The sequence below is a fragment of the Citrus clementina genome, unplaced genomic scaffold, assembly GCF_000493195.1.
Source record: "Citrus clementina cultivar Clemenules unplaced genomic scaffold, Citrus_clementina_v1.0 scaffold_3, whole genome shotgun sequence".
In the NCBI taxonomy this organism is placed as follows: Eukaryota; Viridiplantae; Streptophyta; class Magnoliopsida; order Sapindales; family Rutaceae; genus Citrus; species Citrus x clementina.
In genome coordinates, this window is record NW_006262339.1 from 29282126 (window position 1) to 29293850 (window position 11725).

Below are 11725 nucleotides of genomic sequence, written 5' to 3' on the forward strand. Positions count from 1 at the left end.
GGATTTTAATTGTGTAGAATTAATTTTGTGAATGGGTGATTGGATTTGTGGTGGAAATGATTTGGAATATGCTACAACTTAAATTAAAATGGCGAGAATAAATTCTAAAATTGGTATTGAAATGGCGAGAAGAAATTGAAGAGAATTCTATTGAAATAACGTACTTGGGTATCTGGATCCGTATCAACATGCATCATGGGCTAAATAATTCGTATTAATGCCAATTAAATCATGAGGGGGGAATCCACACCTCATGAACCACGCTCTAATCAATATGGTGCTAAGGGCTTATCGTGCCAAATAATAATAACCTTATACTAGAGAGCCGGTGTAACCAAGGCGGTATCTAGACAAGACTATTATTATTTGTCGACGAGAAGTCAAAACATCCACAAAAATTAGAGGGGAAGAAAAAATAAATTTACCAAATTAAGCCCATGACACATGTTGAGACTTCACCTTCAACCCAAGCTTGAAAGAAAATTAGCCACTCATAATTGAACTAGGGGCAAAATAGAAATTTATTAAAATACGAAGAAAATACAAGATGGAGAAGGAATTACAGAAAATGGATCCCAAAAATGGATTCAGAGATATCAAATTAGGGGGGGGAGGCCCCCTTTTTATAGATACATGGAGTAAATCATGGCCATCGGATTAAAAATAGTTTGGACGCTCAGGATTGCGCCACGTCATCAGTCAACAGTCCACGGTTTGACCACGCGGATGAACAGTAACACAGTTTGACCCGACTTTGAACAGTAACGCGGTTTGGTTGAAAATAATCCCGTGTGATGCATGCACCGTACGCGAGATTTTTCGTCCACTGATATGCTGCCACGTCACCATCAACAGTACATAAGAATTTTAGTCCAACAGGATCGTGACACCTCATCAGTCAATGCCACATCATCGGTCAATGCCACGTCATCATTCGTCTATGTGAACAGTGTCGTGAACAGTAACGTATACAGTACCGTACACGTGAATAGTACCGTACATGTGAATAGTGCCATTTTTCCTTTTATGCTCCTCCTAAGGTTTTCGACCGTCCTGAGTTCAAAAGTGATGTCCGTTTTGCCGTCTGATCTCTCCTTTATTGTGAAATGACTATAATGCCCCTAAAATACATAAAATACTTAATTAAAATAAAACACATGTAATTAAATCACAAGAAGGTTAAATATATAAAAGTAAGGGTTGTTAGTAAGACTTAAAATGTAAAATGACGGTTTTCTCCTTTATAAATATGCATTTTCTAACACTCAACAATCATAACATCTTCCTGGGGGGTTTTTGGAAGGGGAATCTTCATAATTCTCTCTGTGATCTCCTTAGGGAAATGTTGAGCAACCATCTCTTGCTTCCATTGGTTTTTCTCATCAATGAAATCAGCCACAACAGCATCATTAGATAACCTTGCTATAGATGTCGGGTTATGAAACTCACCTTTCTTCATCCAGTTCCTGCTGAACACTGAAATTTTATGCCCATTACCTACTCTCCACCTTAAACCCTCATGAAGCAATTGTCTACCCCATAAAATACTTCTCCAAACAAAAGAGGGATTTGACCCCAGTTTAGCCTTCATAAAATCAATGTGCTTGAAATATTTTTCTTTGAGAATTTTAGCCATTAAAGAGTCTGGATTGTGCAGAACCCTCCACCCTTGTTTCGCAATCAAAGCTTGGTTGAAGCTCGAAAATTCTCTAAAACCCAACCCACCTCTTGTTTTTGCACTACACAGCTTTTCCCACCTTGCCCAGTGTATACTCCTCTGAGTTTCCGAGGATCCCCACCAAAATCTCGCTACAGCCCTTTCAATATCATCACAGAGGCCTTGAGGAATTTTGAACACACTCATTGCAAATGATGGAACCGCTTGCGCCACAGCTTTGATAAGGACTTCCTTCCCTCCACTAGAAAATCTCCTGGTTTGCCAACTTGACAGCTTATTTAACACTCTCAGCTTAATTTCATTAAAGAAGTTGATTTTCTTTCTTCCCACCATGGATGGTAAACCCAAGTACTTCTCATGCTTAGAGACAATATTCAGCCCAAATATGTTCTTGATTTCCTCCACTTGACTTTGGTTTGTGTTGGAGCTGAAAAGCATAGATGACTTGTCATAATTAAACACTTGTCCAGAGACGGCTGCATAACCATCAAAAATTCCCTTAAACTTTCTGCACTCAGTAGGGGAAGCCTTTGAAAAAACCAGACTGTCGTCAGCAAAAAGGAGGTGAGTGATTGACAAACTTCTGCTGAATCTCAGGCCGTGTATCAAGCTCTGACTTTCTGCATGCTTCAACAAATTTGAAAATACTTCTGCACACATTATAAAAATGTAAGGGGAAAGAGGGCATCCTTGTCTCAATCCTCTTTGGGGGTGGATGAGACCTTTTGCCACTCCATTAATTAACACAAAAAAGCTTGCTGTCGAAATGTAATTCATCACTAGATTCACCCATTTTTCAGAAAAGCCCAGTTTTTGCATGGTACATATAACAAAACTCCACTCTACTATGTCATATGCTTTACTGATATCTAATTTCAGAGCTACTAAACCTTTTCTTTTGCTCCTACTTTGTCTAATCTTATTCAAGCACTCATACCCTATGATAATATTTTCAGTAATGAGTCGATTGGGAACAAATGCACCTTGGGTGGGGGATATAATATCATTTAAGAGCATACATCTGTACTTATTACTACTAATTCTATTTCATTTTTTGTTTCCTAACATTACCTTGAACAACTCGTATATGACAAAAGAGAAAAATTACAGTGAAAACGCTTTAGCCAAAATTTGTGCTTATAAAAACTTTATAGTACAAGATCTATTTAAAAAGTTATACATACGAGTAATGCTAAGCATTCCAATATTTAATCTCAATTTAAGTAAAAAATAATCTCTTAACCATCCCATTAAATAAATGGAAGATTCATTAAACTGTGAAATGTTACTCTACCATATCGTGATGTGTTTCTAATGCCAATAAAAGGTAACTCACCCAATGGTATTTAACATCCAGAAAATTGCTAAATAAAATGTGTCTCAAGTTGAAATATCACAATCTAACGCTTATTCCAGATCGTCACAAGGAAAACTATAACTAAAATCCTTTCTATCCAGCACCTTCCTCAAAAAGGTCTAATGGGTAAGCTACATAACATACATACGGATTCTCTTCTCCAGCAACGAGCTCAATGTTGTAACATTGCCTTTTGTAACAATCAAGGTTGGTAAGCCAATTGGTTTAAACAGTTGTTCAAGCACTAGTAGAAAATTCCATAGCTACTGCAACCCCCACTTGCTTGGGTGGAACTCTGGACTAAGAAGTTACTTTGAATAATTATGCCAAGATATCAATATTTTTGGTTACATAGTCAAGAGTATAATAAGTCAATCTATAATCTTTAACACTAGCCTTGAATCCAACACTCACTTTAGGGCATCTCTAATGCTTAACACCATTTTGGTGTAATACTAACACTAAAAATGTACCTTTTTCATATCAAATTACTATTTCATCTCCAATCCATTTACACTAAATTTTACACAAAAAAATATTCTTCTTTTTATTCTTTTAATTCTCAAGAATTAATTCAATTAACACAATAAATATTACTATTAATATAGATATTAAGTAATAAGTAATATCAATTAACAAAAAAAATAGAAAATTATTAAATTTGCATTTAATTAACTAAATTAGTACATTATGAAAATTAAACATTACATTAATATAGAAAAATACAATAACAATAATAATACTCTAGTTATTCGAATTACTAAATTCATTCCATTAATGATCAATTAGTGCACTTCAGAGTGCAATTTGAGCCTCTTTATCCTGAATTTGTTTGTATTGAGCAAGAAATTCTTGAAATCTAGTATTGTCATCTACCCTTATATCAACGGTTGGTATTGGCGCTTGCATCCAATCATTAATTGTTGCATTAACATCACTCATCTTCGATTATCATATTGTGCATAATAATGCAAGCAACCATTATATCATGTAACACATGTTTGTTCAAAAAACGTGATGGTGCAGCAACAATTACAAAACGTGTTTTAAGGACTCCAATTGCACATTCTACATCTTTCTGATATGCTTCTTGTTTCATGGCAAATAATTTCTTTTTAGGACCACGTGGATCATGGATAGTTTGTATAAGAGTAGACCATTTTGGGTAGATACCATCAGCTAAATAATAACCTATATTATATTTGTTCCATTTAATGACATAATGAGCAGGAGGAGTAATACCTAAAGCGAGGTTGGAAAAAAAAGATAGGATGTCTCCAACACATTAATGTCATTATTTGAACCAGGCAAACCAAAATGTGCATGCCATATTCAAAGATCATAATCAGCTATAGCCTCTAGAATAATAGTTGGGGTTCCACTAGGACCATCATATTGTCTGGCCCAAACTGTTGGACAATTTTTCCACTTCCAGTGCATGCAATCTATTGTACCTAACATTCTTGGAAAACCATGCTCTTTACCAACATGGAGTAGTCTGGCGACGTCATTAGCGTTGGGTGATCTAAGATATTGCTCTGCAAAAACTTCCACAATTGCACGACAGAATCTCTTCAAACTTTCAATTGTTGTAGACTCTCCAATTTAATATACTCATCAGTAGCATCTGCTGGCATGCCATATGCCAACATCCGAAATACGACAGTGATTTTTTGAAGACCAGATAACCCAAGTTTGCCGACGCCATCCCTTCGCTGCATAAAGTAGTTGTCATGACCTTGCACGACATTAGTAATATGACTGAATAAACTTCGAGACATTCTTAATCGACGGCGAAACATTGAATCATTGAAACCTGGGTTCTTTGAGAAGTAGTCGTTGAACAGATTACGATCAGTCATTTCAAGATCGCGGTTGATTGTTATATGACCAGTAACTGAGCCACCATGGATCACTTTGTTGTTTAGTTGATTGAGATAGTGAACCATGCAAATATTGTTGTTCGCAGTCATGCTAATTATCACTTCTTCATGTGAATTGATCGCCTCAATATCATTTATTAGGTTTACATCATCATCATTTTCACCATCAGAATTTGAAGAAGATGAAGAATATGATAAGTGCTGAGATGAACTTCCAATATTGGAATTCATTTTCAAAGATATGTAAATTGAATGAGCTTTAGTACACATAAGTATATCATTTTTATAATAGATTTACTTTTACCCAATCTTATTATATCTACGAATAATTCAAAATTTAAAGATAAGGATTCGCTCATATTCAATACTAACCGTTGGATGGATTTCACTTATTTTCATCCATTAGATATGTTTCTTTTTCATCTATAAATACAATTGTAAACTTCACTTCACTCAAACATATCTCTTCAACCATTTATTCTATAAAATGACTCCAACTCCAAGAAGTACTTCATACACCCATGAAGAAGATATACACTTATGTCATATATATCTTGATATTTCCCAAAACCCCATTGTTGGTATAAATCAATCTTGAGATGCATTTTTGTCTCGAGTTGAAATTGAATACAATAATTAAATTGGAGTTCACCACTCAAGTTCGACCAAGAAGATCTTTGCAAAAACGAATGCAAAGTATTCTAGTTGCAATTGGCAAACTGAGGGGATGCGTTCGACAAATTGAAAATCAAAATCCAAGCGGTGCTTTCGAACAAGATATTGTAAGTTTATATTACGTCTTTATTATTTTTATCTTACACTTATTTTATATATAGCATTCTAATTACATTATTTTGTAGCTAAATCGAGCGAAGGTGTTACTGGCACAAGATAAGAAATACAATAAAAGGGTTCAAATTTGATCATGTATGGCCTATCCTTAAAGATATTGAAAAATTTGGAGATGATCATAGCATTGCAACACCATACTTTCGAAGGCAAAGTAGCAAATTTGTGTCATCACAATCAGATTCTTCCGCTCCGGAGTCTCCAACATCAGCATCTCCTGGTCTATCATCATTTTCACTAAATATAAATGATGAGCATGTTGACGATTGTTCTACTCAACGACCCATTGGAGTAAAGAAGGCAAAAGGAAAAAGGAAAGTTGAAGATCAAAATTCACTAGTTATTGATACTATTAAAGAAGACAATCGACGACTTTATGGAATTCTTAAAAAAAGCAGTGAAGATAGGCAACAAAATTATCAAATTCAAATGATACGAGCCCAAAATGAGAAAAAAAAATTGGAGATGGTCAGATATTGTGAAGAAAACAAAATTTTACTTAAAGATTTAAATTCGATAAGTGATCCGAGCTTACGTCAATATTTTCAAAATGAACAAATTAAGATTTTACAGAGAATATCTCAGCAAGACCAAGTATCTCAAAATACTTGCTATAATATTGGCCAATATTTTGATGATATTGGAGGATCTAATAATGATCTCCCAGATTATTAAATAATTGTTCTAATTTATACTAATAGCAGTAGCTTTTTTAATTTGTGTTAATTTAATTTTGTATTTTTAATTTTGTAATATGTAATCTAGTAATTAATGTTATTGGCATTTCATTTTTATTATTAATTTTTGTGTTGAATATTTTTTATTTAAAATATTAGTATAATATTTAAAAATTAAAAATGAAATAAAAATAATAACAAAAATAATAATAATAACTTAAAATATTATATAAAATAGAACATATATGTAAATAAAAAAAAAGTAATAAGGATATTTGAGACTTTTTTTTCTAACACCAAATGAATAGTGTTGCACCATATTTGGTGCAATACTATTCATAACACCATTTTTATGTTGGTTTTGGTGTTACATTGGAGAAGCATTTTACACCAAAAATAGTGTAAAAAGTGGTTTGGTGTTAGTTTTGGTGTCACATTGGAGATGGCCTAGTCTCTGTTTGTGATGATACAAGCCCCTCAATATTACATTCATACATTATGCAGTAGTTAAATAATTTTATAAGTTATAAAATATATTATCTAATAGATGAGTAACACATGTTATTAGTATTTAATTATTGAGATCCCTAACATTTATTATATACTAAATGGATCCTAAATGCTAAAAGAAAAATATTTATTTTCACTCATTCCATCGACAAGACCTACTATGTATGTGGTATTTTTAAAATTTTAATAAAAGTCCTAAGTTTAATATGACAAAAATATATTATATCAACAAGAGTTATTAGATTTGAACCCGCTCTTGCCGTTCGGATATACCTGAGAAAGGAAAAAGTAAAGTGAAAAGACAAAACAAACTACATAAACGGATAAGCCTTCATAATTGGCTAACAAATGGAGTTATGGACGGGCCAACCCGAGTACCCGACTCGCAAATTTGTCGCGAAATTCAACTTCATACAATTTAACTGGCGGGTAGAGGGAAAGCAACGGCCCTTGTCTTGTCTGTTTCTTTGGCATGATTTATCCAGATTTAAATACAACACAAGTCTTAAAATTCCATTTTATTTATTTATTTATTTTTAAATTTGATAACAAGAGAGATAATGATAATGAAGAAGAAAAATTATGAAACACACACACCATATGCAGATGATAGCCACCCATTTTCCCTGATAAGATTTGTTCTCAATTTCTCACCTCCAAATGCTCATCCACCCAACTTGCATTTTCTTGTTTAATTTTTTTTTTCTTGTCTTATAATTCAATCAGCCCCCTTGTTTTGTCTCCATGAAAACTTATATCTATTTTATTTTCTCTTTGCTTTCTATTTCTTAAATCTCCCTCTATAACTCAGTCTTTGTTCATCATCGTCTTCTCTCTACTGGTTTCTCTGAATGCACTTTGCTGCACTGTCTTTGTAAACCTTAGGTATGTGTGTACATATGCTTCACTTTACTTCTTCTTTATTATGTATGAGCTTATTTCATTGGATTAACATAATAATTAATTTTTTTTCTTGTTTTCTTTAATTTAATTGAATTTGACCTGCACAGATTAATTTAAGTAGAAAACAGTCAACTGACAAGATGGGAGAGATCACAAATGTGATGGAGTATGAGGCCATTGCCAAGGAAAAGTTGCCAAAGATGGTGTTTGATTACTATGCTTCAGGTGCAGAGGACCAGTGGACTTTGCAAGAGAACAGGAATGCTTTCTCAAGAATCCTGTGAGCTCTCCGTTACCTCATCATATATATATATATATAATCTTTAAAGTGTTCAAGTTCTTTGGATATATAGATTGGCCGTGGTATTTTTATGACTAAGGTCTGTTATTATTGATAGGTTTCGACCTCGCATTCTGATTGATGTAAGCAAAATAGACATGAGTACCACTGTCTTGGGCTTCAAGATATCGATGCCAATCATGATTGCCCCAACAGCCATGCAGAAGATGGCTCATCCTGAAGGTAATCATTGTTTCTCTGTAATCTTATCCGCTTTGTATCGAGACTTTTGTGATGAGTCGCTTCAAATAATTGATTGAGTAATTGAAAGTTATGTTTCGTTATACATTTTTGTGGGTCAGTAGAAGGTAGAGCAGTAGAGTAATAATACGAGTCTACAAGTGCATAAGTGGTAGCTATATTGGCAGTGATTGTCATCCTGACAAACACCATATGCTTTTGACTCGTGCAGGGGAGTATGCTACAGCTAGAGCTGCATCGGCTGCTGGAACGATTATGGTTTGGCTTCCCTCCTTTTTTGAAGTTTAAATTAAAATATATACCCTTAAAACGACACTACAGGCTTTGTTCGTACAATTTTCGTTTTCCTTTTGGGGGGTAATTATCACCAATTTTAGTTAGATCATGCGCGATCAGATGCCTTGTCTTCAAGTTGGATACCTTATAGCAATTGCATAGATTGCTTCAATGCTGATTTAGTTTCTTGTGATGCTCCTAATCATGGATTAAGCTTTCCTGTTAGCTTTTGAAAGAGACTTAGCAGCCAGGCTTGAGTAGATAGATATCGATAGCATTAAGTAATGAGGGAAATGTATGAACTAGAATCGTAGTTGATGCCAGAGATCCACGAAGCTACAGAATTACTAAAGCAGAGGTTTTGGGTGTCTAGCACTCTCTTGCCTGCAATTGCATCATTTGGATACCATATTTAGGATTTTCAGTATGACTGCTTCATGCACAAATGTTTTCTGTAGTCACCATATATAACACTTCCCAGTTTCAAGTTTTACCTTACTAGGGCTTATCACACATAGTTTCTGATTTGGGATGAAACTTTAGGTCCTTCTCCACCACCGCCGCCCCCCCCCCCCCCCCCCGGGGGCACGAAATTTATAGCTGTAATAATGATTTTTTGGATGGTTTAATGTAAAAGCTTCCACTCTTTGCTTCAATTTTCAGACATTGTCTTCGTGGTCTACTTCTAGCGTTGAAGAGGTTGCTTCAACAGGACCTGGCATCCGCTTTTTCCAGCTCTATGTAAGTCAATTACCATGTTTGATGTCCTTCATTAGGTTTACTCAATCAAACAGTTAGCATATTTTTTCATCTGAGAATAACTGCTATGCTTTTTCTGATTGATCATTTTGATATTTAAATTATTCAGGTGTACAAGGACAGGAATGTGGTTGCTCAGCTTGTGAGAAGGGCTGAAAGAGCCGGATTCAAGGCCATTGCTCTAACAGTTGATACCCCGAGGCTGGGTCGCAGAGAAGCTGACATCAAGAACAGGTTACACTTCTAAAACTTGAATCCAAATGATTCAGTTGATATGCCTTTTGACCTGCCTAAATCAATTTACATTTCTGAACTGCTGCTGACATGTTTTTGTTTCACAGATTCACTCTACCACCATTTTTGACATTAAAGAATTTTCAGGGTTTGGACCTTGGCAAGATGGACGAGGTAAACGGGAATTACAGCAATTTGGGAACTATTACGTTTGAACAATGAGTTTCATTCTCCATAATTCTTATTTTATTTTATGATGTCGAGCAGGCAAATGACTCTGGGCTTGCTGCCTATGTTGCTGGTCAAATTGATCGTTCTCTGAGCTGGAAGGTATATCAAATGATACCCAATGGCTAAGACTTACATTGAATTTTATCTGCAACAGGTCTTTAGCCACTATCTTTAAAATTAGGTCGTAATTGAGAAATACAATAGATACTACGTAACAATGTTATGAATTTTCAATGAATAAATGCACAGTAAAATATTGTGATGCAGAACATTCTGTGTCTGTATCAAGACTTTTCATTTGAATGCGATGTGATGTTATATGTATAGGACGTGAAGTGGCTTCAAACAATCACCAAATTGCCAATTCTGGTGAAGGGTGTACTCACAGCAGAGGATGGTAAGCAAAATAACTCTCCAGGCTTTTATTATTACCGCTACTTTTAATTTCTAGCCCTCCAGAAAGTCTATTGAGTGCTCATACAACTCTGTTGCATGTGGTATGCAGCGCGGATTGCAGTTCAAGCTGGAGCAGCTGGGATTATTGTATCCAATCATGGAGCTCGTCAACTTGACTATGTCCCTGCCACTATCATGGCCCTGGAAGAGGTAAGTCAAAGCGATTTACAGCTGATTTTTATTTTTTATTTTTTCATTAGCTCGAAACTTCTACTGAGGTTGAATGTAGATTATCCCTTTCTCAAAATGTTTTCATACTTTATCTTCGTCTTCACAAATTCAGGTTGTGAAAGCTACTCAGGGGCGTATTCCTGTGTTCTTGGATGGTGGTGTTAGGCGAGGAACTGATGTCTTCAAAGCCTTGGCACTTGGAGCCTCTGGTATATTTGTAAGTATCATGCCCTGCCAATGTCCCTTAACAGAAAAAATAAATAAATAAGTAAATAAAATAAAATAAAAAATATCATTTCTGTTCAAACAAATGGAGACTGAAGGCTTTTATAATTATGGTCTTGATTTCAGATTGGACGACCAGTGGTGTACTCATTGGCAGCTGAGGGAGAGAAAGGCGTTAGAAGAGTACTCGAGATGCTGCGTGAAGAATTTGAGCTAGCAATGGCACTAAGTGGTTGCCGCTCACTCAAAGAGATTACTCGTGATCACATCGTCACTGAATGGGATGCTTCTCTCCCTCGCCCGGTTCCCAGGTTATAGTTACGTGCATGCAAAATAGAAGAAAGAGCAATAATTTGGTTACTTTCTATTACTTCTTTTTCTTGGAGAACTTGTTCATGTTTAATTGAGTCTGAATTATTTTAAGCTTCTGTTATGATGATTATGGCTACTTCTGCCCTTTCCTGTATATTCTTTCTTTAAAACTTTATCTATATAGTTTTTGCTCGGATGTTGATTGATAAGGTCCCAGTCAAAAGCTTCATAACAATTGCAAAAGATAAACTTAGATGCTCTCCTTTGGGCGAGAACAAACTACAAGACAAGTGTTTTTTTTTTTTTTTTTTGATAATTTTTCTCAATGAATTTTATTGATCACTAGAGCTTATTTATACTTTAAAACGTAACCATGATCAGTTTATTTCCAATAGCACAAGGAAGCCAACAATAGTCATTTCTTGCAACACAAAGAAAGCTAACGACATAGTTCATTTCCAACAACACAAGAGGAAGCCAACAACATTGATCAGACTAAGAAAATCCATTCTAACTGTTTTGGCGAATCATACAACAAATACCAATCTAAGAAGAAGGTAAATGTGCAAAGTTGCATCAATATCCAAGACTTGTTTTTACATCAAAGAAAAAAGGTAGCCAACTCCAAAATTACCACCATCTTTATCATATTCCAACATAGCA

The 11725-nt window shown here is 35.0% G+C and overlaps 1 protein-coding gene and 1 pseudogene across 1 annotated transcript; one reads left to right on the forward strand and one right to left on the reverse strand.

Annotated features, from left to right (window-relative positions):
* Nucleotides 1-3830: 3830 nt before the first annotated feature.
* On the reverse strand, nt 3831-5008 carry LOC112099829 (annotated as a pseudogene).
* Nucleotides 5009-7525: 2517 nt separating this feature from the next.
* On the forward strand, nt 7526-11209 carry LOC18046009 ((S)-2-hydroxy-acid oxidase GLO1). The gene is made up of 12 exons (XM_006442171.2): nt 7526-7839; nt 7965-8137; nt 8256-8380; nt 8610-8656; nt 9338-9415; nt 9543-9667; nt 9775-9841; nt 9935-9997; nt 10226-10295; nt 10404-10504; nt 10638-10742; nt 10877-11209. The coding sequence occupies exons 2-12, from the start codon at nt 7998-8000 to the stop codon at nt 11066-11068; spliced, it is 1113 nt and encodes a 370-aa protein (XP_006442234.1). The 5' UTR covers nt 7526-7839; nt 7965-7997; the 3' UTR covers nt 11069-11209.
* The last annotated feature ends 516 nt before the right edge of the window (nt 11210-11725 follow it).

Excerpts from the sequence above, each read along its gene's own strand:
- LOC18046009 (XM_006442171.2), top strand. The coding sequence starts at position 7,998 with ATGGGAGAGATCACAAATGTGATGGAGTATGAGGCCATTGCCAAGGAA. Across the intron at positions 9,998-10,225 it reads ATCGTTCTCTGAGCTGGAAG|GACGTGAAGTGGCTTCAAAC; the intron begins GTATATCAAATG and ends TTATATGTATAG. Across the intron at positions 10,505-10,637 it reads CTATCATGGCCCTGGAAGAG|GTTGTGAAAGCTACTCAGGG; the intron begins GTAAGTCAAAGC and ends TCACAAATTCAG.